Here is a 27,607-nt window from a genome sequence, read left to right as displayed (position 1 = left end):
AGCTGGAAGACCACCATTACTATGAGGACAAAGCTGAATGACCAGCAGGACCATAATGACCAATGTGAATGGCCAGCATGACCAAGCTGGATGGCCAGCATAACCAAGCTGGGTGACCAGCGTGACCATAAAGACCATAATGGCAATGCTAGATGAGTGGTGTGAGTAAACTAGTTGAAAAGCATTGATAAATTGAGCTGTAGTGTTCATCAGGTTTTATGTGGTGTCTTACTGCACTCTAGTGCGCATTTGGTGAAACAAATTCAGTTCTTAAATTGAAAAAACACAAGGCATAAAAAGGGCATATAAATAACCCGTATATAGTATATAAGTTTTGACCTGATTAACATTCCGCCTGTTAAAAGCTTGCTGGAATGTGATTGGCTAATAGTGACCACAAAAGTGTCCATATCAAATTTTCATTTGGTGTACCATTAGTGCATGGGCCATAGATGATAATTGGCTAGGATGACCTTGATAGCTTGTATGGTTCTAGAGAAACAGCTATCGAGCATTGGCCCCGCCCCGTAGGGGTGTATGTCTACTTAAACTGACAGGGTATCTGAGAATCATGTAATGATCAAAGGACTGAAGTGGTATTAGTGTCAGGTTAAGCATTCAAAAGTTATAAGTGTTAAAGACATTTTACTGCACCATGGTAGAACTCATTTGCATATGGCGGCCATATTGTTTATAAATGTAAAGATTTTTTTAATAATTATTGAGGAGTAAGCTCTGCTGAACTGTTTGACACCAAACATGTCATGATTGGTCAAGGATCCAAGGACAAGATCTCAAAAGTAGGTTTTGCATATTATGCAAATAAAAAAAAAAATTAAGTGGGTGGAGCATAAACAAGAATGACCCAGGCGGCTGACCAGCATGAACAAGAAGGATAAATATGTTCAATTAAGCAAGACAAGCAAGATTGAATAAGTTCAGCAGAGCTTTAATTTAGAATAATTCACCTGTAGCTGTTTCACCAAATGACCACCAGAGCGCAGCAAGAGACCACATATAACCTGCTGGAAATCTATCACTCTATCAGAAAGACAGAACATTCCCTATCAGTGTGTTTCTATTTATTAAAAAGAGAAGAAAAGTCCGATTGGGCTCCAAATTGGTACTCATGATCAAGTGGTCTGTATATACATGTATGTAAATTTGTGTGTTGATAGGGTCAAAGGTTCCTGACTTCTGACCATTTAGGTTTGAAAAAAGTGATAATACAGGCTTATGGCCTACAAAATGGCTGTTGCGCTTTGGCCATATTAGAGGCAAAAAATATCTGATTTGGCTCAAAATTTGCAATCAGGATCACAATATCAGTCTATATATGTATGTCAATTTCTGTGTCAATATGGTCAAAGGTTCCTGACTTCTGTCCATTTAGATTTGAAAAAAGCGATAATACAGGCTTGAGGCCTACAAAATCGCTGTAGTTTTCCAGCCGTTGTAGAGGCAAAACATGTCCGATTTGGCTGAAAATTTGCAATCAAGATCAGATTATCAGTCTATATATGTGTATAAATTTGTGTGTTGATAGGGTGAAAGGTTCCTGTCTTCTGTCCATTTAGGTTGGAAAATAGCGATAAATAGAATAAATTGAAAATAGTTATTTTTTCACTGTAGAGCCTACTGAAGACTTACTTGGCTCATACTTGGCACATGTACTTCAAATGTCATTGTTAATTAGTAGCTTCAACAGTTTTGGCATGTTTTAAACTTTGACAGAGTTTTGGCCAAATAACTCTGAAAAGGCTTTCATGTACATGTTTGATCAAGGTTTATGGGCCTCAAATAGTTAAAATGTCAAGATTTTTTTGATAATTATTTACCTACAGGGTCTCAAGATTGCATCAAGACCAAATTTGTTTTGATTGATTAACGACTTAAAGACAAGTTCGAAAAGAGCAATTTTTACTCTTTTGGCCACTGATGAAAATCTTTGCATTTTTGGTAAACATATGTAATTACAAAGTTGTAAAGGGTACAGCAAAGTATACAACTAAAAAAGAATAACAAGCCTAGGCCACTTGTACCTTTAGATATAACTGATTTTCTGCTATAGCGCCCCCTTGAGGCCAATCAACGCCATATTTTAATGGATGATAGAAGGCCCTGAGATACATGTAGGGTATAAGTATCGTCCTGATTGGTCATTGTTTAGCCTGTCAAAAGCTTGCTGGAATCTGATTGGCTAATAACGATCGCAAAAATTTGCATATCAAATTTTCCTTCTGTAAAACATTAGGACATAGGCCATAGATGATACATGCCAAAGGAGAGCTTCATAGCTTGTACGCTTCCTGAGAAACAGATTTTTAGCTTTGGCTCCGCCCCCTGGGGGCGTATGTCTACACAGATTGACATGCTACCTCAGAATCATGTTGGCATCATAGGTCTAAAGTGGCATTAGTGTAGGTTTAAGCATTCAAAAGTTACAGCTGTTAGAGTAAATTTGGGTGTGCCACGGTAAGATTAATTTGCATATGGCGGCCATATTGTTTACAAATTTCACAATTTTTTTAATAATTATTGAGGACGGGACTCTGCTGAGTTGTTTGACACCAAATATGACAGGATTGGTCAATGACCCTAGGACAAGTTCTCAAAAGTATGTTTTGCATATTATGCTAAATAGCAAAAAATCTAAGTGGGCGGAGCTTAGTTATTCTATTGACCTTTTTGATTTGCCATTAACCAAGGAATCATATAATGCAAGAATTTTTGCTCTAGCTATCAGGGCGTGGGAGTTACGAGGCCTAACGCATTGACCTTCGCCATAGCGCCCCCTTGAGGCCGATCGGGCTCATCTTTTGAATCTGAGTAGCGGTGAGAAGTACTACCATATGACCAAGTCTCAGCCCTGTAGGCCTTACGGTTTCTTCTGCCCGATCACTTCTATGGCAGAAAAAGAATAAGAATAATAATCGGAACAATTACAATAGGGTTTCTAGCACTACGTGCTCGAACCCCTAATAATAATAATAATAATAATAATAATAATAATAATAATCAGAACAATTACAATAGGGTTTCTAGCACTACGTGCTCGAACCCCTAAATATAGCCGCAAGCGGCGATTTACGGGGTTCGAGCGTTACAGGCAAAGAGGCCCCTGGAGGCCAGTTAGGCTTAAAACCTGTTGCTGGTTGACCGTCATCACCAAACTGGATAACCAAGGTGGGTGACCATTATGACCATAAAGACCCAGCTGATTGACCAGCATGAACATAAAGACCCAGCTGGTTGACCAGCATGACCAAAATACCCAGCTAGTTGACCAGAATGAAAATAAGGACCAAGCTGGTTGACTAGCATGACCATAATAACCATGCTAGATGAGTGATGTGAGTAAACTAGTTGTAAAAAGCATTGATAAATTGAGCTGTAGTGTTCAGCAGGTTTTATGTGGTGTCTTTCTGCACTCTAGTCGGCATTTGGTGAAACAACATCAGTTCTTAAATTGAAAAATACAAACCACATTAATCCTGATGGGAGCCTAGTGGTGAGGCATAAAAAGGCCACATATAAATAACTCACATATGGTGTATACGTTTTTACCTGATTAACATTCAGCCTGTCAAAAGCTTGCTGGAAAGTGATTGGCTAATAGTGACCACAAAAATGTATCAACATTTCCTTTGGTGTACCATTAGTGCATGGGCCATAGATGATAATTGGCAAGGATGACCTTGATAGCTTGTATGGTTCTAGAGAAACAGCTATCGAGCATTGGCTCCGCCCCCTGGGGGTGTATGTCTACTTACACTGACAGGGTATCTGAGAGTCATGTAATGATCAAAGGACTGAAGTGGTATTAGTGTCAGGTTAAGCATTCAAAAGTTATAAGTGTTAAAGACATTTTACTGCACTATGGAAAAACTAATTTGCATATGGCGGCCATATTGTTTATAAATGTAAAGATTTTGTTTAATAATTATTGAGGAGTAAGCTCTGCTGAACTGTTTGACACCAAACATGTCATGATTGGACAAGGAGGCAAAGACAAGATCTCAAAAGTAGGTTTTGCATATTATGCAAATTTAAAAAAAAAATTGGGTGGAGCATAAACAAGAATGACCCAGGTGGCTGACCAGCATGACCAAGAAGGATACAGATGTTCAATTAAGCAAGACAAGCAAGATTAAATAAGTTCAGCAGAGCTTTTATTTAGAATAATTCAACTGTAACTGTTTCACCAAATGACCACCAGAGCGCAGCAAGAGACCACATATAACCTGCTGGAAATCTATCACTCTATCAGAAAGACAGAACATTCCCTATCAGTGTGATTCTATTTATTAAAAAGAGAAGAAAAGTCCGATTGGGCTCCAAATTGGTACTCATGATCAAGTGGTCTGTATATACATGTATGTAAATTTGTGTGTTGATAGGGTCAAAGGTTCCTGACTTCTGTCCATTTAGGCTTGAAAAAAGCGATAATACAGGCTTATGGCCTACAAAATGGCTGTTGCTCTTTGGCCATATTAGAGGCAAAAAATATCTGATTTGGCTCAGAATTTGCAATCAGGATCACAATATCAGTCTATATATGTATGTCAATTTCTGTGTCAATAGGGTCAAAGGTTCCTGACTTCTGTCCATTTAGGTTTGAAAAAAGCGATAATACAGGCTTGAGGCCTACAAAATCGCTGTAGTTTTCCAGCCGTTGTAGAGGCAAAACATGTCCGATTTGGCTGAAAATTTGCAATCAAGATCAGATTATCAGTCTATATATGTGTATAAATTTGTGTGTTGATAGGGTGAAAGGTTCCTGTCTTCTGTCCATTTAGGTTGGAAAATAGCGATAAATAGAATAAATTGAAAATAGTTATTTTTTCACTGTAGAGCCTACTGAAGACTTATTTGGCTCATACTTGGCACATGTACTTCAAATGACATTGTTAATTAGTAGCTTCAACAGTTTTGGCATGTTTTAAACTTTGACAGAGTTTTGGCCAAATAACTCTGAAAAGGCTTTCACGTACATGTTTGATCAAGGTTTATGGGCCTCAAATAGTTAAAATGTCAAGATTTTTTTGATAATTATTTACCTACAGGGTCTCAAGATTGCATCAAGACCAAATTTGTTTTGATTGATTAAGGACTTAAAGACAAGTTCGAAAAGAGCAATTTTTACTCTTTTGGCCACTGATGAAAATCTTTGCATTTTTGGTAAACATATGTAATTACAAAGTTGTAAAGGCTACAGCAAAGTATACAACTAAAAAAGGATAACAAGCCTAGGCCACTTGTACCTTTAGATATAACTGATTTTCTGCTATAGTGCCCCCTTGAGGCCAATCAACGCCATATTTTAATGGATGATAGAAGGCCCTGAGATACATGTAGGGTATAAGTATCTTCCTGATTGGTCATTGTTTAGCCTGTCAAAAGCTTGCTGGAATCTGATTGGCTAATAACGATCGCAAAAATTTGCATATCAAATTTTCCTTCTGTAAAACATTAGGACATAGGCCATAGATGACACATGCCAAAGGAGAGCTTCATAGCTTGTACAGTTCCTGAGAAACAGATTTTTAGCTTTGGCTCCGCCCCCTGGGGGCGTATGTCTACACAGATTGACATGCTACCTCAGAATCATGTTGGCATCAAAGTTGTAAAGTGGCATTAGTGTAGGTTTAAGCATTCAAAAGTTACAGCTGTTAGAGTAAATTTGGGTGTGCCACGGTAAGATTAATTTGCATATGGCGGCCATATTGTTTAAAAATTTCTCAATTTTTTCGATAATTATTGAGGATGGGACTCTGCTGAGTTGTTTGACACCAAATATGACAGGATTGGTCAATGACCCTAGGACAAGTTCTCAAAAGTAGGTTTTGCATATTATGCTAAATAGCAAAAAATCTAAGTGGGCGGAGCTTAGTGGTTCTATTGACCTTTTTGATTTGCCATTAACCAAGGAATCATATAATGCAAGAATTTTTGCTTTAGCTATCAGGGCGTGGGAGTTACGAGGCCAAACGCGTTGACCTTCGCCATAGCGCCCCCTTGAGGCCGATCGGGCTCATGTTTTGAATCTGAGTAGCGGTGAGAAGTACTACCATATGACCAAGTCTCAGCCCTGTAGGCCTTACGGTTTCTTCTGCCCAATCACTTCTATGGCAGAAAAAGAATAAGAACTATAATAATAATAATAATAATAATAATCAGAACAATTACAATAGGGTTTCTAGCACTACGTGCTCGAACCCCTAAATATAGCCGCAAGCGGCGATTTACGGGGTTCGAGCGTTACAGGCAAAGAGACCCCTGGAGGCCAGTTAGGCTTAAAACATGTTGCCGGTTGACCGGCATCGCCAAACTGGATGAGGATGACCAGCATGACCGTGAAGACCAAACTAGATTACCAGCATGACTAATCTAGATGACAAACTTGTTGACCATATTGACCAAGCTGGAAGACCATAATGACCAAACTGGATGACCAGCATGGCAAAGGTGGTTGGCCAGTATGACCAAGCTGGAAGACCACCATTACTATGAGGACAAAGCTGAATGTCCAGCAGGACCATAATGACCAATATGAATGGCCAGCATGACCAAGCTGGATGGCCAGCATAACCAAGCTGGGTGACCAGCGTGACCATAAAGACCATAATGGCAATGCTAGATGAGTGGTGTGAGTAAACTAGTTGAAAAGCATTGATAAATTGAGCTGTAGTGTTCATCAGGTTTTATGTGGTGTCTTACTGCACTCTAGTGGGCATTTGGTGAAACAAATTCAGTTCTTAAATTGAAAAAACACAAGGCATAAAAAGGGCATATAAATAACCCGTATATAGTATATAAGTTTTGACCTGATTAACATTCCGCCTGTTAAAAGCTTGCTGGAATGTGATTGGCTAATAGTGACCACAAAAGTGTCCATATCAAATTTTCATTTGGTGTACCATTAGTGCATGGGCCATAGATGATAATTGGCTAGGATGACCTTGATAGCTTGTATGGTTCTAGAGAAACAGCTATCGAGCATTGGCCCCGCCCCCTGGTGGTGTATGTCTACTTAAACTGACAGGGTATCTGAGAATCATGTAATGATCAAAGGACTGAAGTGGTATTAGTGTCAGGTTAAGCATTCAAAAGTTATAAGTGTTAAAGACATTTTTACTGCACCATGGTAGAACTCATTTGCATATGGCGGCCATATTGTTTATAAATGTAAAGATTTTATTAATAATTATTGAGGAGTAAGCTCTGCTGAACTGTTTGACACCAAACATGTCATGATTGGTCAAGGATCCAAGGACAAGATCTCAAAAGTAGGTTTTGCATATTATGCAAATTTAAAAAAAAATTAAGTGGGTGGAGCATAAACAAGAATGACCCAGGCGGCTGACCATCATGAACAAGAAGGATAAATATGTTCAATTAAGCAAGACAAGCAAGATTGAATAAGTTTAGCAGAGCTTTAATTTAGAATAATTCACCTGTAGCTGTTTCACCAAATGACCACCAGAGCGCAGCAAGAGACCACATATAACCTGCTGGAAATCTTTCACTCTATCAGAAAGACAGAACATTCCCTATCAGTGTGTTTCTATTTATTAAAAAGAGAAGAAAAGTCCGATTGGGCTCCAAATTGGTACTCATGATCAAGTGGTCTGTATATACATGTATGTAAATTTGTGTGTTGATAGGGTCAAAGGTTCCTGACTTCTGACCATTTAGGTTTGAAAAAAGTGATAATACAGGCTTATGGCCTACAAAATGGCTGTTGCTCTTTGGCCATATTAGAGGCAAAAAATATCTGATTTGGCTCAAAATTTGCAATCAGGATCACAATATCAGTCTATATATGTATGTCAATTTCTGTGTCAATAGGGTCAAAGGTTCCTGACTTCTGTCCATTTAGATTTGAAAAAAGCGATAATACAGGCTTGAGGCCTACAAAATCGCTGTAGTTTTCCAGCCGTTGTAGAGGCAAAACATGTCCGATTTGGCTGAAAATTTGCAATCAAGATCAGATTATCAGTCTGTATATGTGTATAAATTTGTGTGTTGATAGGGTGAAAGGTTCCTGTCTTCTGTCCATTTAGGTTGGAAAATAGCGATAAATAGAATAAATTGAAAATAGTTATTTTTTCACTGTAGAGCCTACTGAAGACTTATTTGGCTCATACTTGGCACATGTACTTCAAATGTCATTGTTAATTAGTAGCTTCAACAGTTTTGGCATGTTTTAAACTTTGACAGAGTTTTGGCCAAATAACTCTGAAAAGGCTTTCACGTACATGTTTGATCAAGGTTTATGGGCCTCAAATAGTTAAAATGTCAAGATTTTTTTGATAATTATTTACCTACAGGGTCTCAAGATTGCATCAAGACCAAATTTGTTTTGATTGATTAAGGACTTAAAGACAAGTTCGAAAAGAGCAATTTTTACTCTTTTGGCCACTGATGAAAATCTTTGCATTTTTGGTAAACATATGTAATTACATAGTTGTAAAGACTACAGCGATGTATACAACTAAAAAAGAATAACAAGCCTAGGCCACTTGTACCTTTAGATATAACTGATTTTCTGCTATAGCGCCCCCTTGAGGCCAATCAACGCCATATTGTAATGGTTGATAGAAGGCCCTGAGATACATGTAGGGTATAAGTATCGTCCTGATTGGTCATTGTTTAGCCTGTCAAAAGCTTGCTGGAATCTGATTGGCTAATAACGATTGCAAAAATTTGCATATCAAATTTTCCTTCTGTAAAACATTAGGACATAGGCCATAGATGATACATGCCAAAGGACGGCTTCATAGCTTGTACAGTTCCTGAGAAACAGATTTTTAGCTTTGGCTCCGCCCCCTGGGGGCGTATGTCTACACAGATTGACGGGCTACCTCAGAATCATGTTGGCATCAAAGTTGTAAAGTGGCATTAGTGTAGGTTTAAGCATTCAAAAGTTACAGCTGTTAGAGTAAATTTGGGTGTGCCACGGTAAGATTAATTTGCATATGGCGGCCATATTGTTTAAAAATTTCTCAATTTTTTCGATAATTATTGAGGTTGGGACTCTGCTGAGTTGTTTGACACCAAATATGACAGGATTGGTCAATGACCCTAGGACAAGTTCTCAAAAGTAGGTTTTGCATATTATGCTAAATAGCAAAAAATCTAAGTGGGCGGAGCTTAGTGGTTCTATTGACCTTTTTGATTTGCCATTAACCAAGGAATCATATAATGCAAGAATTTTTGCTCTAGCTATCAGGGCGTAGGAGTTACGGGGCCAAACGCGTTGACCTTCGCCATAGCGCCCCCTTGAGGCCGATCGGGCTCATCTTTTGAATCTGAGTAGCGGTGAGAAGTACTACCATATGACCAAGTCTCAGACCTGTAGGCCTTACGGTTTCTTCTGCCCAATCACTTCTATGGCAGAAAAAGAATAAGAATAATAATAATAATAATAATAATCAGAACAATTACAATAGGGTTTCTAGCACTACGTGCTCGAACCCCTAATAATCAGAACAATTACAATAGGGTTTCTAGCACTACGTGCTCGAACCCCTAATAATAAGAAGAAAAATCTTAGCAAAAACAATAGGGTTCTACGCACCTTCGGTGCTTGAACCCTAATGATAAATCTATATATACAGAAAACCTATTGTAGGAAAATATATAAAGAGTTAAAAAAATTATATATAGTAAAAGAAAAAAAAAAAAAAAATATATATATATATATATATATATATATATATATATATATATATATATATATATACACATCTAGTGCATAGAGATATGATTATGGTAGGGTGGACCAGTATTATTGCACAAGAGTAACAGTGAATAAATATCAAATAAATAATAGATAAAAACAAAAGTGAGAAAAAAAAATATTGCACATTAAATAAATTGCACAAATGATGATCACAGTACTCGTAGTGAGATGGATATTGCACACGGTAAGCATTACAGCTACACTGAGTAGTATGTAGGTTTGTATGAAGTCCTGAGCGCAGTTTGTTGTAAAGTCTGATGGTGTGTGGAACGAAGGACCTGCGGTATCTCTCCTTCACACAGCGTGGGTGCAGCAGCCGGGTACTGAAGGAGCTGCTCAGTGCTGTCAGAGAGTGATGCATGGGATGGGACAGGTTCTTCAGCATGTTGTTAAGCTTAGTCCTCATCCTCCTGTTTCCCCGCACCTCCACTGGGTCCAGAGGACACCCCAGGACAGAGCTGGACTTCCTGATGATTCTGTCCAGTCTCTTCCTGTCAGCGGTGGAGATGCTGCTGCCCCAGCAGACCACTCCATAAAAGATGGCTGATGCCACCACGGCATCAAAGAAGGTCCTCAGTAGTGTCCCCCGCACGCCAAAGGACGGGAGTCTCCTCAGGAGATGCAGTCTGCTCTGACCTTTCCTGTAGAGAGCAGCCGTGTTGTCAGTCCAGTCCAGCTTGTTGTTAAGGTGGACACCTAGGTACTTGTAGGACCTCACTATCTCAATATCCGAGCCCTGGATGTTCACAGGCACCGGAGGAGAGTGTTTGGTCCTGCGGAAGTCCACCACCAGCTCTTTGGTTTTTCCTGCGTTGATCTGCAGGCAGTTCCTCTGGCACCATTTCACAAAGTCCTGCGTCAGTTCTCTGTACTCCTTGTCATCTCCATCACTGATGAGTCCGACGATAGCAGAGTCGTCTGAGAACTTTTGCAGGTGGCAGCTGGCAGAGCTGTACTTGAAGTCTGCAGTGTAGAGGGTGAACAAGAAAGGAGCAAGAACTGTTCCCTGTGGAGCCCCCGTGCTGCAGATGACCATGTCAGACTGACAGCCCTGCGTCCTCACATACTGCGGCCTGTTAGTAAGATAGTCCAGAATCCAGGTGGTGAGGTGATGGTCCAATCCTGTGACCTCCAGCTTGTCCTTCAGGAGCATGGGTTGGATGGTATTGAAAGCACTGGAGAAATCAAAGAACATGATTCTCACAGTACTCCCAGCATTCTCCAGGTGGGACAGAGATCTGTGTAGCAGGTGAATGATTGCATCTTCCACTCCAATGCCAGGTTGATAGGCAAACTGAAGTGGGTTCATTGAAAGACAAACAAAAAAATAGATAGACAAATATATAGATAAACATGCATAGATAAACTGTAATATGAGATGCTCTACTGATCATCACATGAGCAAATCCAAACAGAACCTGGATTTGTCATTGAAGATGATATGGTTCAAGCCTGTAACAGTCCAGGTGTCTGTGGCTGATTGGTGGATTGCCTTAATTCAATTCGAGTGCATCATTACAGCATGCATAGCAGTCAACAATCAGACCACACCTGTAATCATTTATATATCTGCCATATCTATGAGATAACTGCATGCAGTAGGGCTGCACAGCGCTGTCTCTGTGTCTGTGTGAGTGACAGGCTGCTGCTGCCTGAGAAGCGGGAGGGGGAGCGTGAGGGGGAGGGGCAGGAGTAAACACAAGGTATCCGCATGGCCTTCATCCACATGGTTGGACACGTGCTTGTAAATGTGAGCATGTGTTGAACCTCAGTTCAGCACAGTTTTGCGCAGATGTTTCCAGTTACAGCTGAAATCACAGAAAACGCTCTAATTTACCTTTTAAAAACTCATTTAAATGCCTGATTAAAGAGCTGATTACTGTTGTTTTGCTGTTTTCCTCGGGTTTTGAGCGCTCAGCTCTTGATTGGTCCAGACGCGAGACAGCGGGCAGGTGGGGGCGGGGCTGGTGACGTCATGGTGATGCCCTGCATTGTTTAATATCGTGATATATATCGTCAAAAAAAATAACATTTGCAATGTAATTTTTTTTTCCAATATTGTGCAGTCCTAGCATGCAGTGAATGAGTGTATTATGCAGTGACGTAACGTCTGTGAATTATGATTATAAATGGGCGTATTGTTCATGGTCCTGGAAGCTTTGCATATATGGCGTGACCCGTGGTTGACACCGAATGCTGATGCAAAAACTAGAATTACAGTGAAATGTAAATATGAGAGATTCTGGAGGAGCCTGTATCTCTCTCTCCGGAACGCTGAGATATTTACACATTAGTGACTGAAACAATGTGTGCTGAAGCGACGAGCGCTCCCACGTTTATTTCTTTATTTGTGAGCCGGAGAGAGGGATTTATCTTCCAGTTTCTCGTCCGAATGTTTGAGAAAAACGCATTTAGAGACCGAGGCGCTTTCAGTGGTGCAATAAAAGCGGCACTCAGCCCGCGGTGCGGCGGGAACGAGCCGGGATTCATGACCCTGGGCTCCTTTCAGACGGGCCTTAATGGAGCTCCACAGAGAACGCTTGAGTTTATATTGAGTTTATGGAGGTGGAAATCGGCCTGTATCGCCACGGTTTGACCTACAAAAAAAGTACCTTACTGTGATGTGTGTGTGTGTTAGTCTCTCTCCCAGCAGAGGCTTCTGACCTGGCTCTCTGTGCTGGAGTACGTGGAGGTGTTCCTGGAGATGGGGGCCACAAAGTTGTGGGGGGAGACCGGACGCTGGCTGGTCATCGTACTGATTCAGATCGCAAAGTAAGAAGAACCTCATCTTTAAAGCTGCAGCTGCAGCAGCAGGTTGAGTCATTTACTCGTATAGATCCTGTTCCTGTTTACTTATAGTGTAAAAAGTCCAAAACTGTATTTTTCACACTGTAAGTAAATATTTTCCTTGTTAAAAGTGACGATTAGCAATATTTTACAATAGTTTAATGCGTAATTTAAGTGTTTCATGGCCAAGATGTTCATAACAGGCATAAGTCAAGTAGTTTTTATTGTCAGTACTACATATGTACAGGATATACAGAGAATTAAAATTACGTTACTCTCTTCCCAATTTTACAGCAGGTACAGATAATAGATATATAATATAAAAGAATGGGAGACACTATATATGTACAATACAACAAGGACACAGAAGACAATAGTGCAATAGTGATGGGGTTGAAAATAGATATATAATATAAAAGAATAAGAGACATTATATGTACAATACACAAATAGACATACGTAAGACAGAAGACAGTAGTGCATTAGTGATTGGGGGTGATTAAGGTGGGATGACAGTACAAGTATAAACAGAACCCAGTAGTGCAAATAGTAGTGCAAAGTAATGCAGTAGTACAAATGGTATAATAATAGCTTAAGGCTGTTAAAGTGAATGAGTCCATAAAGTTTGTAAAGTTAACAGTTTATGAGGAGTTAAAGTGTGTATGAGAAAAAGATCACTAGTAGGTTGTCTCAGTAGCTAGCTAGCTAACTTTCCCGTTCCACCTTAAATGGTGCAACAGACGGCAGGGGCTGCAGCACTTAAGGCGGAGCGGAAAAATAAAATAAAATAAAATGAAAGCTAATCAAAGCTAATTTCAGCTCTTTATTACAGAGGAATTGAAAAAATGGACAATAAAAATTAATTTCTGCAACATCTTCTCCCTCCTTTCTGAAGACATACAATAAAATACGCCCTAAAGTTAGCTATAGTTAGGCAGTTAGGTCACTGAACTTTAGCGCTCCTGATAACGTATCGGGTGCTTGAAGGGTTTCCCAATTCTTAGGGTGGAGGATTTCACCCCTTCCCATCGTAATTCGTAAAATAAACCAATAACGTAACGTGAAATAAACCAATTAGAGTGTCACTTGCTCATCATACTCTTTAAGAGTCAGTTGAGCTCTGACTTTGGTGGATTGCTATTTTAACAGTGCAGCTACCTGGACATGACCAACAAACGCTTCTCAGCAGAGGAAACTGACCTGCTCCTTTATTCTGTTTGTTGTTGATATAAAAGTTTGCATAGCAGCCAATAGGCATGCACTATGGGTTTGTGCACTGCTGTATATCCAGGTGTTCATTTGTAGAAATCTCGAAATCTGATGATAATTTTTATATCTTTACATCCACAGAGCCATCCTCCGCACCCTCCTGCTCTTCTGGTACAAATCAGGCCTCCAGACTTCACCTCCCATAATCCCCCTGGACAGAGACTCTCAGCTGAGTAAACCAGGTAAGAACTAGTTTACATAAAGGTGTGACCTTCCTGAGTAGTTTAAAGGTGAAAGAAATGTTTTTCTGGGGAAACTAATTTAATCCACAACATGTTTTAGAGAAGCGATTATCAACTGGTGGGTCACAGACTAAAAATAATGCTCATCTAATTTTATTCTCGTTTTTTTATAATGGGGGAAAAATAGACAGAGAAAGTTTCTTAATAATGTACTCTAAATGCAGAATGTGGCCTTATTTGTTGTGTGCAGTTTTGATATTTAATTTTATAGTAGTAATTTTATACATGTTTTATACATGTTCCTCTTCAGTTTCTTAAAAAACAATGCTCTTAAATTCACTTTGTATGTTTAAAAAAAAAATATATATATATATATATATATATGTTTAAATAGGGTTTTTAGGCTATTTTTCAAAAAAATACATTTGTGTGGTTTGTATTCTATAAAAGTGGTTCGTGATTTAATGACCATAAGAACATGTGTATCCCTGGCTTTATATTTGGTTGCAGACAAATATTAAGTGTGCCAATAATTTTTATGTGAAATTAAATCAATTTTGGTCATTTTTTTCCTCTTCTGGGTTACTGTTTTTAAGTTGTGTGGTTCTGTATTATGGAAGACGAAAAATGAAAAAAAGTATAAATAAATAAATACAGAAATTCTTACATGTTCAATATTTTTTACATTTTTAAATAAATGTAAAATTACATAAATTAAAAATATATTTATTATTATTTATTTATTTATTTATTTATTCTTATGTTATATTTCATCCTCCATACTGTATAATTATGTATTTAACAGTGTGTATGTTTTATTGTCTCCGTATTTAGAGCAGGACAGGCAGGAAGTGGAGGAAGATCAGAGTTTTGTAGGGCAGAGGTCGGGGAGGATAATGCGGCCGTTGGGAAATGGTAAGATGTTGTAAGACTGTCGTATTTTCTACAAGAACTTCTAACAGTCTAATCTGTGGATTAATCCGCGTGTTCTCCGTTTAGCACCTTCACTGCATGCACGACTGTGGGGCGTTCCCGACAGAGACAGACGGAGGAAGCATCAGGAGGAGGAGCTAAACTCAAGCCCCACCCCTCTTGGAGTTCAGGAGACCGTTGCAGAATCCCTGTACATCTCACGACCCCTGGTGCACCGTATCCTAACACTGCTGACGCCCAGATCAATTCATCAGCTGTATATCCCCCAACAAATAGCCAGCACACTCGGAGGAAAGCGCAGCGACTCTGTTCTGATACATCAGCTCACAGACGCAGCCTTGTGCTGATCCACATCACCCTAGGAGTGATGAGGGGAAAGAGCGCCATCTACTGTACCCACCCAGAGAGAGCAAGGCATATTGTGCTCTCTCAGGGCTCCGGCAGCTGATGGCAAGCTCAGATAAAGATTGGCACTCTGTTCTGGGTAAATGCTGTAGTGCTCGATGCAGTCCTCCTCCAGGTGGACTGTCGTTTCCGGTTGAGAGTATGCTGTGCACTATTGGCTGCCGCTTCGCACCGGTATGTAAATGAGCGCTGAGTGTGAACAGTTACACGTTAAAATGTGTAAAACTTTTAAGCATTTGTCACACATTATCATTATACCTTGTTTTATTGCCCATCCTTACAGAGAAAACAGAAGTTTAATTTTGTTGCTAAATAAGAAGCTTGTTTGAGTGTTTGTACAGGGTCTTGTGTTCTCCTTAATACTCTGGGTTCTCAGTGGCCTGTCTGGGGCTGTGCGGCAGACGCTCCTGGAAGCCGTGGCTCGTCTCCGGACTGCTGGAGATAACCAGGTAGAGGAAGCTTTGTGTTTTGGGCCCAATCTCATTCATCTAATTTGTACCCTTCCCCTTGTTTTTGAGTGTAATGAGTGAAATCCTCCCTCTTAAGACTCAAGCTCTTATTTCTCTTTGGGCTAATTGGTACTTGATTAGTGTAAAAACAATGAACTAGCTTTTTTACATGATGTAGTTTCTAAGAAAAATTACGTCCACATATGAGGACTTTAGGCTTATATTGTGATAGAACACAATGAAGTCGCAATTAGTAATGATATGCAAAACATTTATTTTGTGCCTGAACACTGCAGCATTTTTGCCTGTGTGCAAAGCAAAAGCAATTGAAAAGCTGCTTCAATATGAAGAAATAACGTAAATAAGTAACAACATTAAACATTTATTGTATTTACTGTTCATTTAATATTCCTTCGGGATAAATAAAGTATCTATCTAACTATCTATCTATCTGAACAAAATCGAAACTGTAACGTGTTAAACTCTTCCTCCACCACTAGGTGACAGCATAATGGCCTCATAAGAGGACACCAGGCCTTTGTACAGGAGAAATTGTAGAGTATTGTGGTCTAAACAGCCCAAAATGTGATGTCCACACATGTGGACGCCAGGTCCTGCTACTGTTGGTTAACTAGTTAACTTTAGTGTGTATTTTATCGTATGTGTTCAGAAAGGGGGGAGATGGTGCACCAATTAATTATTACTTTGAATTCTTTAATGGACAGTAAGATGAATAGCTAAACTGAACTTTTATCCATTTTTCCATACCACCTTAAATGCGGCAGCCTCTGTCTTCTGTTGCACCCTTTAAGGTGGATCAGGAAAGTTAGGTATGAAATGGCCAAAACACATTGAAACTACACTTAGTTTAAACCATGGTAATATAGTGGTTATCGTAGTTCTTAGCAAGAAAAGTACTCACATTTATGGGTTATAGGTTGCCAGTGATTCTCATAGCCCTCTTTTTGGGATTGAAATACACAGGATGTCTTCAATTTAAGTGTATTTAGCTACACAAAAGTACATTTTAAGGTAAAAACATCCCAAATATCAGTTTTTCTCAGCATGAAAGATGAATGGTCCAGCAAACCACAAAATAAACTGTAGAGAATATCCCCCATCGTTAATATTAAATGCAAAATGTCTCTTGTGGTCTGGTTCAGCCAGGTTTCCGTGAGACAAATCACAGCGCAGTTCCTCATCTCCTCAGAAACATTCATCCTCAGCCGCAGCAGGTCCAGCTTGTTATCCAAAGAGCGGACGTTAGAGAGGAAAAGCGACGGAATCGGGGGTCGGTTAGCATTAGCCTTTAGCCTGGCTAGCACCCCAGCGCGTTTTCCTCTCTTCTGACGCCGCTCGCACCGCCTCCTCCTCTTGCCCTTTGTCTGCAGCGATCCGCTCCCCCACGCCGGAGCGCGGAGGAGCTGCAGCTCGCCCAGCGTAGCTCGGATATTATTGTACATAGTTGCTGTTTTACTGACCAAACTGTCCTTAATCCTCAGAAGTTCGGTTCTGCTGTAACTCACATGCGTGGGGCGCGTAAAGTTGGGTTCAGAACCGACGTAAAAACAGCTCAAAATAGGGTGTTCGCTAGGAGCGTGAGAAGCCGCTGCACTACTGCGCGCCGCCATCTTGCAAAGTCCCCTCGGGGATCAATAAAGTATCTATCTATCTATCTATCTATCTTTCTCTATATGTTTAAACTAGGGATGCAACTAATGATTATTTTGGTAGTCGACTAATCTGATGATTATTTTTTCGATTAGCCGATTACTCGATTAGTCAGATTATTTCTGCCATATCCTCCATCTCTAAAAACAACAGAAAACAGCTAAACATGAGATTTAAAAGGCCTTTTAAATACTGATACTGATATTTAGTGAATAAATATGTAATCTGTTGTGTTTGGGCACTTTTGGAGAAACAGACGAAGTTTCTTCTATCCCCAGCACTTTGTGTATTGTAGTACTGTTACAAATTAATGAATAGTCAACAAATTTAATCAACGTTGCCGATTATATCGACTAATCGTTGCAGCCCTAGTTTAACCATGTATGCCAGTGTAATATATATCCCCTGTGTTTCAGTTTCAGTTTGCTGAGTGACAGTACGAAGTCTCTGAACCGCAGAGAGAGGGCGGAGATGAGGAGGAGAGCCTTCCTTCTGCTGTACTATCTGCTCCGATCACCTTTCTACGACAGATACTCCGAGTAAGTCTGCTGCTCATCATAACGTCTGCCTTTAAAACTCGGGTTAACATTCGTTTACAGTACTTACAATACAACAGTATGGCTCAATTGATTATTAATTGACACTAGTTACAGCACTATTAATCACTGCAGCATGTTAAATAGGTGTCTCAGTTAATTAAAGAGGCACTAAAGCAATAAAACCAGATTTTTCATTAATAGCTGAAATGTGTTTATTTGAAGTAATAAAACATACCAGTCCTGTTTAAAATGTTTATAAACCGATTCTTATCTTCTTATCTTAAATAACGCTTTTAACTGTGCTATAGGCGAGGATGACATCACAATATGCAGATCAGTCAATCAATAGTACCGCCAGCCTGCTGACGTCCAGCCACTGCTTACCCCAATCAGCTCTCCCTCCTGCCCCGCCCCTAAACCCATACATCACCCAGTGCCCCTCCCAAACAGTGATCACTGCTCCAGCCACGACACTTCCCATTAAAAACTCAGCGTTCTGTATCAAAGCAGCTTCCTACTGCACAGATATACACACTGGAACACAGAATCTTCTCACTATATTTACTTTCTTACTCCCGCGCCAGACAGCTCTGACCAATCAGAGGAGACCGTGTGCTCGCCTGGTTTATTGGTGCACATTTTGGTGTGTTTAGGTTTATGCCTGTGTAAAACAAACCAAACCAAACAGAGATAACTTTTATATGGTTACAAATAAGAAAGTGCACTTTTTAACCACCAGAAATAACTTTTATAGGGTTACAAATGTGAATGAACTTTTTGAAAGTTTAAAGGATTCAAAAATACTTAATTTTCTGGAAGTCCTTCATATGAAGAAACTGATTTAAGTCTGTGATGCTCAAGTCACGAACATTGTCGATGCCATAAAATAGCCAATATGTAGCTGAAATGGTACAAAACACAAACTTTTTCTTTTCTCTGCAACCACAGAACGAAGATCCTGTTCCTCCTGCGGTTCCTGGCCGACTACGTTCCTGGAGTAGGCTTGGTTGCACGTAAGCGAGATCTGTTCCGTCCGTTTCCACTCAGTCCTGGGTTTATTTAGACTGAATAGAGCGTGTTTATGATATTTGTGTTGGGAGACGACGCTCAGTAATGGAGTAATTATGTGTGTTTGTGCTGCGCTCAGGTCCGCTGATGGAGTATCTACCTGTCTGGCAGAAGATCTACTTCTATAACTGGGGCTGATTCTGGAGCTGAGAGGCTGAAGGTCATGATGACCCGCATGCTGGAGCCCATAGCTCTGCTGGAGAAGCTTACAGGGACACACACACACACACACACATCTACACACCTGTGCCAGAACATCTCTGCTGATAATCTGCGAGCTGAAGATGAGGCGCTGCTGACGCATGTGGATGGCAGGCCGTGCTCTGCTCCGGGCTCAGGGCTTTGGGCGACACTTTAATTTGGTTGTTCGATTGATTATCTAGAGTGATTTAATAGTAATGCACAGATACTGATTGAGTAAATTCACTTAATTCATTAATTGTTCTTTTTATAATCTGTTTGGTTTTGTTTGTTACTTTGACTGTTAGATTATGTTCACACAGCAGGTAAAAGTGGCCCAAATTTATTGTATTCTGATAGTCAAAAGTCAAAGTCAAAGTGGTTTTTATTGTCATTTCAGCTATATACAGAGTACACAGTGAAACGAAACAATGTTCCTCCAGGGACCATGGTGCACATAAACACAGTGTAGACACAACAATAAGTGCAGCAGTACAAAAGTGCAGACAGACAATACAACACCATACAGACAAAGAATAATAAATAACAAGACAGTGTGCAAATTATGCAGTGTGCAAAAAAGACCAGGTGAGGTAGTAATTACTCTATTACACAGTGTGCAATAGAGTCCAGTGAGGTAGTAGGGTTTTTAGTGCTTTCCATTTTCTGGGGTAAGTGGGGTAAGAGTGTGTGTGCATGTACAGAAAAACCATCAGTTCAGTCTTTGCAGTTGAGGAGTCTGATGGCTTGGGGGTAGAAGCTGTTGCAGAATCTGGTCGTGCTGGACCGGATGCTGCGGTACCTTCTTCCCGAAGGCAGGAGGGAGAACAGTTCGTGTGAGGGATGGGTGGGGTCATTCACAATGCTGGTTGCTTTGCGGATGCTGCGGGTGGTGTAGATGTCCGTGATGGAGGGGAGAGAGACGCCGATGATCCTCTCAGCTGTCCTCACAATACGCTGGAGGGTCTTGCAGTCAGAGACGGTGCAGGTCCCAAACCAGGCAGTGATGCAGCTGCTCAGGATGCTCTCAATGGTCCCTCTATAGAAGAGTGTGAGGATGGGTGGAGGGAGACAGGCCTTTCTCAGCTTCCGGAGGAAGTAGAGACGCTGCTGGGCTTTCTTGGCTGTAGAGCTGGTGTTCAGGGTCCAGGTGAGGTTATCTGCTAAGTGGACACCAAGGAACTTGGTGCTCTTAACAATCTCCACAGAGGACCCGTCGATGTTGAGTGGAGAGTGGGTGTGTTGTGCTCTCCTGAAGTCAACAACCATTTCCTTTGTCTTGTCCACATTCAGGTGAAGGTTGTTGACTGTACACCAGTCTGTCAGCCGCTGCACCTCCTCTCTGTATGCTGACTCGTCGCCTTAACTACCTTACCGAGGAGAGAACTAATATTAGCGGTGAACTATCTAATATTAGCGGTGAGCTAGCTATGTTATCAAGAAGAAAACTAAGTTTAACAGAGAGCTAGCTAACATTAGCAGTGGGCTAGCTATGTTACCGAGGAGAGAACTAAGGTTAGCAGTGAGCTAGCTAACATTAAGGTGAGCTAGCTAACATTTGTCTAAGCTACCAGAAAAAGAACTAAGGTTAGCGGAGAATTAGCTAACATGCTAATGCTACCGGGGTGAGAACTAAGGTTATGGGGGAGCTAGCTACCGTTAGCGGCGTGCTAGCTAACATGTTAACATAAGAAAGGGGAAACATTAAGTTTTGATTTCCAATACAATACATTATTTTATTATATATATTATTATTATGACTACATTTTGGGGTCTTAAATTATATTTATCAAGGTCTTAAAAAGCATTAAATTTGACTTTCATTTTCATAAAGTTTTAAGAATTCAGAAATCAATATTTGGTGGAATAACCCTGATTTTAATCACAGTTTTCATGCATCTTGGCATCATGTTCTCCTCCACCAGTCTTACACACTGCTTTTGGATAACTTTATGCTGCTTTACTCCTGGTGTAAAAATTCAAGCAGTTCAGTTTGGTGGTTTGATGGTTTGTGATCATCCATCTTCCTCTTGATTATATTCCAGAGGGTTTTAGTTTGGTCAAATCAAAGAAACTCATCATTTTTATCAAAACTCATGAAAGTGGTCTGTCTAAATGCTTCACATTGTTTCACTTTAACCTTCAGTTCACCAAAAAAAAAAAAAAAAAACATTTGAGCATGAATTCTGATCTGGCCGTTCAGATAGAGAGACATATTGAATTGACCCAAATCGGAAATAATATCAGATTCAGCTACGCGAACTACAAACCTGCCACAGTTGATGTAAACCAGGGGTCGGCAGATATTTTCCAAGCCATTTCATGGTGGGCCACAACATTTTTTTTTTGGAAAATGAAGTGTAATGGAATGACTAGTTGCTAGTACAGACTAGTAGCTCTCCAGCCCAGAGGGTTGTTGAACCCAATTGCAGAACAGTTGATCTCAAAGCAGGTAAACCCAAGAAGAAAGAAAAAAAAAATGAAAGAAAATTAATTACACCACTCCTCACACACGGACCCGTGTCGCGGTCGCGGTCCAATACACTACTACTGCCCCGGCTAGTGAATTGAGACACGGCCAGGAAAAAACGCCCTTATAAGGAGTAAACTAAAGTCACGCCGAGCGCAACAGAGAGAGAGACAGGGGAGGAATGTAAACAAAAACTCACCAGAGAAGCATTTTATTTTTTATTATTATTATTATTATTTTTTTTTTTTTTTTTTATTATCGTTCATTATAGTTCGAACAATCTCAAGGTCCAGATGTTTCACACCTATTGCCGACCCCTGTTGTAAAACATCAGATTTGGGCCGCTTTTTTATACCTGTTGTGTGACTGTAGCCTTAGACATTCTTTTCAGCTAAAAAATAGTTAAATACTACCTGTTTTGATCTCATCGTGCCACATTTTACACTTCTGTTTTTATTACAGTAAATAAAAATGTCTATTATTTCCTTTTAATGTCAGTTATTTAAAGCGCACATATCTTTCACTGTCAGATTTGTGGTATTTCGATTTTTTTAAGAGCTTTATGAAAGAAAAACAGCCATATGGTGTGTCCCATTTGCACACTTATTACTAATATTAACTAGTTTGAGTTGAGTAAGAGGTATGTACAGCTGTAGACTGAAAACATTAGAATTTGACATTAATTTACAAGTTCATATTCATAAAGTTTTAAGAGTTCAGAAAATCAATATTTGGTGGAATAACCCTGGTTTTAATCACAGTTTTCATGCACATTGGCATAATGTTCTCCTCCACCAGTCTTACACACTGCTTTTGGATAACTTTACCCAAGGAGGGTGAAGACTAGTACATGCCTCCTCCGACACATGTGAAGTCAGACTCCGCCTCTTTTTGAACTGCTGCTGATGCTGTAGCATTGCCGAATAGCATCACAGCGCTAACGCTCGAAGGAAAGTGCAACGACTTGGTTCTGATACATCAGCTCACAGACACAGCCTTGTGCTGATCCACATCACCTTTTAGGAGTGATGAGGGGAAAGAGCGCCATCTACTGTACCCCCCCAGAGAGAGCAAGACCAACTGTGCTCTCTCGGGGCTCCAGCGGCTGATGGCAAGCTACATGACCAGGATTCGAACCAGCGATCTATAAACACAGTGGATCAACACCAGCAGATGACAGACATGACTCTCCAAACCATCACTGATCATCAGTAAATTTTACATTTCATTTAAAGGAAATCAAGGGAGCAGAATCTGGAGGAAGAGTGGAGAGACACACAGTCCAAACTGCTCGAGGTCTAGTGTGAAGTTTCCACCAATCAGTGATGGTTTGGAGAGTCATGTTTGTCATCTGCTGGTGTTGATCCACTGTGTTTTATTATCAAGTCTAAAGTCAGTGCAGTTTTGTTTTCCCACAAAATCTTACAGCACTTCATATCTTACAGCTTCCCTCTGCTACTGACAACTTTTATGGAGATGCGGATTTCATTTTCCAGCAGGACTTGGCACACTGCCAAAAGTACCAATTGGTCTTATATAACATTAACACATTTTTTAAATAAACGATTAAAATAGATCACTCTGTGTTTAATACATCTTTACAATGTACGAGTTTTACATTTTGAACTCAATTACTGAAATAAAGTAACTTTTCAATTATATTCTATTTTTTTTGATACCTGTAGTAATGTGATTTTTTTCAACATATGTTTAGTGCATGTAATTGTGCACTCACTGTTTTGTAACATGGATCAGTCACCTATCTAAAGCACATTTACAGAATATTAAGAGTATATCATGTTTAATATTTCTAGAGAACTCAAATTATAACTACAGCAAACCAACCAGCATTGTAGGCAATGAATGGATGACTTGGCTAATTGTTCACTGTGTGAAATTAAAGATCTTTTTGTTTAGTTTTTTTTTTATAATTGGGTAAAACTGACCTGGTAAAATGTGATTTTGTTCATTTGAGAATGCAAACCTGTAATGATTTTATTTAAGGTATTTTATCTAGGAAAATCAGGATCCTATTAAACTAATTTTGAATGGAAAGGTGGATTTCTGTACGTCTTTTAATACAGTTATATATATACAGCTTCACTTCACCTCACAGCTGGAATACCATCACTGATGCTAAATGAAAGATACACTGGGGATTAAAAATAGACTGGAAGAGAAGTATAACTGAAGATTAACTAAAAGGATATGATGGTGAAGTGTGTGTATTTTTGTCAGAGCCTTTAATATGATGTGTAAAATTCCTTAAAATACTCTGATCTTCACTTTAAATTATGAATGAGTTATAATGAGATTTAGAGTCACACAACAACACCAAAAAATACATCTCTGAAGGATTTTAATAATTATTAATCAATCAATCAATCAACCTTTATTTTAACTCAGATGTACATTGAGGGCAGCCCTCATTTTCAATGTAGCCGAGCATTTACAGAAACAGGGATTAACATGACAGAGAAAATAAAAGCTAAATTTAATTATTGTAAAGTAGCAGTAAATAAAATAGGTAAAAAAAATAAAAGTAGAATTAGAATAAAATAGAAACATAAATAAATAAAAAATAAAATTAATGATTATAATTAAGTATGGTTTAATTGACAAAAAATTAAGATCAAAAGAAATTAAGACTAATACAACAAAAATGAGTTAAAATTAGCTAAAACTAACTTGTACATAATACAATAAAAATTCAAATAAATAAATGAACTAACAAAAATAAAAGCAATAATAATAAAAATAGTAATAACAATAAAAGAAAATCAAAATAAGATAAAAAGCAAAAATACAAAACTATTCTAAATAATAAAAATAATAATATAATAACTATAATAATAATAATAATAATAATAATAATAATAATAAAAAATAAATAAAATGAAAATAAAATAAGGAAACAAAATAAAAAAAAGGAAATTATAAAACTAAAAGAAGAACTAAAATAAAAGTTAAGAATAAATAAGATTAAGTAAAACAGGAACAGGCTGTCTGAAGGTGGTTAGATATTTATTATATTTCACGGTAAAGTTTATAGTTAGTAAGTGGGGACAGGAGGTAATAAATGCATTTTTTTCAGTGTTTTCAAATAATATATATATATATATTACTTTTGCAATTAGGGTCAATGTACAAGACCCTATGCTTAATAATAAAATGTATTTTAAAGTTATTTTGTGTGCACATTTATACATGTAATTTCCTGAGGAAAGAAATGGCTCAGATTCTGAGAAATATGCCAATTATAGACTATATTTTTCTTTCAATTGGAAATCTCCATTCAGAATGATGTGGAGCCCCCTGATTTTAGCTAGCTCCACCCTCAGCTCGAATTTGAAAAATGTTAAAAAATGGGAGGAGTAGTTTGGGAGGAGCACTGGGTGATGTATGGGTTTAGGGGTGGGGCAGAAGGGAGAGCTGATTGGGCTGAGCAGTGTGCCTCTGAAAGCAGTGAGATGCAGATGGTTGGAAATGACAGCAATTAGAGTTTAGAGCTTCTTTAATGGTTTCCTAGTTTATGTAGTTCCTCCCCCTATCCCTGTTCGCTCCCTGTTCCGGTCTGTGGGTCGGGAAAGTTTCTTGCAAAACACACATTCCACTAAACTAAACAGAAAATTAGGGATTAAAAGATTAATGTTGGTGAAAGCTGAACGTTTTAATGAATAAAAGCTGTCTACTGGTGGAATGGGCACTAATTTTGTGGCTAAGCTACACTAAAGCTGTTAGTTCTAATTAGCTTGCTAGCCAGTTCCTAATTCAGTGCCCCCAAAACACTGAAGAACCTTATTTTTTTCATAATTTGTTTTATGATATGGGCTTTTTAAGAGACAGTGGATAAAAATTCAAACGATTTAAAAGAAATGCTAAAATAAAATCTGAATTTTCTTTAGGGGTGCTGGGTAAGTGTTTAAGATAAAACTAGCTCCTTTTTAAAAGCGTATTTATAGCTTCTACATATCTTTTCCTAAAATTTGAACAATTCAAAAGCTTTAATTGAATATTAAATATATTTACATTCCATATAACTAGTTCTAACACAATTTCTAGCACATAATGGTAAAATAAAAGTTCAGATCTGGTTCTGGGCTCTCATTGGTTAACCCAGGAAAGATTGTGCTGTGTGTAAAACAGCAAACACGTGATGTTTGCATAATGCAGAGCTTCAGATTACATATTTGCACTGAAAACAAACATGCAGGAAACGCCGGCCCGTGTTCTGATTACCTACACACACGAGTACAGCTCCAGAAATCCTCCTCCTCTACAAATCAGCTGCTGAATCAATACGAGGTGTTTGGTCTGAAATAATGGCGAAGATTAGCGAGACTTAAAGATTTAATCAGAATGTATTGGGCTTGCTTTACTGAGGATCTGATGGCTCATTTATCACTTACTGGCAATAAGCCGGTAATTCTAATTAGAAGTGAATAATTGTCAAGATAATGACTCTGCTGTAATGGATTCAACGCTTAAGTGTTTCTGAGCAAGTTCCTGTAATAGTGAGCCAAAAACACAAGGTTCTTTAGAGGTTATTTAATAAAGAGAATAGTTCTACATACAGTGTACTAATGCATCTAAAAAAAATTAATATCATTGAAAAGTTACTTCAAGTTATTTCAGTAATTCAGTTCAAAATGTGAAACGCATATATTATATAGATGTATTAAACACAGAGTGATCTATTTTAAGTGTTTATTTATTTTATTATTGATGACTATGGCTTGCAGCCACTGAAAACCCAAAAAAACGAATCGCAGAAAATTAGAATATTATATAAGAACAATTGGTACTTTTGGAGCAGTGTGGGCAGTGTGCCAAGTCCTGCTGGAAAATGAAATCTGCATCTCCATAAAAGTTATTAGCAGAGGGAAGCATGAAGTGCTGGAAGATTTTGTGGGATTAAAAAAATGTGTTTTGACATTAATTAATAACTAAAAGAACTATACAGAGTTGTTTTTGAAAAATTGGTGTTTTGACTTTAGTTAATATCTGAAAAATATACAGAGTTGAGTTTTAAAAAATAGGTGTTTTAACATGAATTAATAGCTAAAAAAAACTATACAGAGTTGAGTTAAAAAAATGTGTTTTGAAATAAAATAATAACTGAAGACCTCTGTACTGTTTTCAGTTATTAATTAATGTCAAAACACCTATTTTTCTAAACTCAACTCTATATTGTTTTTATTTGTTATTTAATGACTTAATTTTCAGTGTATTTTATTTATTTTTTGTTTAGTTTTTAGTTGAGTTATTTAAATAATTTCATTTAAATTATGCCCAAAATATTCAAATTTTTATTTAATGTCAAAAACCTATTTTTTAACTTAACCCCCTTTTTAGTTATTAATTAATGTCTTGATTTCTGTGTATTTTATTTATTTTTAGTTTAGTTTTTAGTTGAGTTAATTAAATTATTTCATTTAAATTGTACCCAAAATTTAATTATTGTGAAAACACATATTTTCTAACTCAACTCTGTATAGTTTTTTTTAGCTATTGATAAATGTCAAAACACCTACTTTTAATCAAATCTGTATTGTTTTTTAGTTATTAATTAATGTCAAAACACATTTTTATCCTAATTCTGTGTTGATTTTTTGTTATTAATTAATGTCTTTGTATTTTTTTTTATTTTTAGTTTAGTTTTTAGTTGAATTTTTTAGTTAAATGGTTTTATTTAAGATGTGCCCAAAATATTAAATTTTTTAAGTAATGTCAAAACACCTATTTTTAAACTCAACTCTGTATTGCTTTTTAGATATTAATAAATGTCTTAATGTCTGTGTAATTAATTTATTTTTAGCTTAGTTTTTAATTGAGTTAAATTTAATTATTTCATTTAAGTTGTATTATAAATTATAAAAATATAAATTTTATATTTTTTAATTCAT

General features: G+C 38.2%; 1 protein-coding gene across 1 annotated transcript in view; it reads left to right on the top strand.

Annotated features, from left to right (window-relative positions):
- Positions 1 to 23,756, top strand: part of pex16 (peroxisomal biogenesis factor 16) — a 41,603-nt gene extending 17,847 nt beyond the window's left edge. Inside the window, exons 4-11 of the mRNA XM_022665992.2 lie at positions 12,387 to 12,520; positions 13,886 to 13,986; positions 14,821 to 14,901; positions 14,986 to 15,135; positions 15,701 to 15,773; positions 17,861 to 17,983; positions 18,932 to 18,996; positions 19,131 to 23,756. Coding sequence (XP_022521713.1) covers positions 12,387 to 12,520; positions 13,886 to 13,986; positions 14,821 to 14,901; positions 14,986 to 15,135; positions 15,701 to 15,773; positions 17,861 to 17,983; positions 18,932 to 18,996; positions 19,131 to 19,189 — 786 coding nt within the window. The 3' untranslated portion in view covers positions 19,190 to 23,756. The remainder of the gene's footprint in view (positions 1 to 12,386; positions 12,521 to 13,885; positions 13,987 to 14,820; positions 14,902 to 14,985; positions 15,136 to 15,700; positions 15,774 to 17,860; positions 17,984 to 18,931; positions 18,997 to 19,130) is intronic.
- Positions 23,757 to 27,607: the final 3,851 nt, after the last annotated feature.

Source organism: Astyanax mexicanus, chromosome 9, assembly GCF_023375975.1.
Source record: "Astyanax mexicanus isolate ESR-SI-001 chromosome 9, AstMex3_surface, whole genome shotgun sequence".
NCBI lineage: Eukaryota > Metazoa > Chordata > Actinopteri > Characiformes > Acestrorhamphidae > Astyanax > Astyanax mexicanus.
This window is presented reverse-complemented; position numbering and strand designations above follow the sequence as displayed.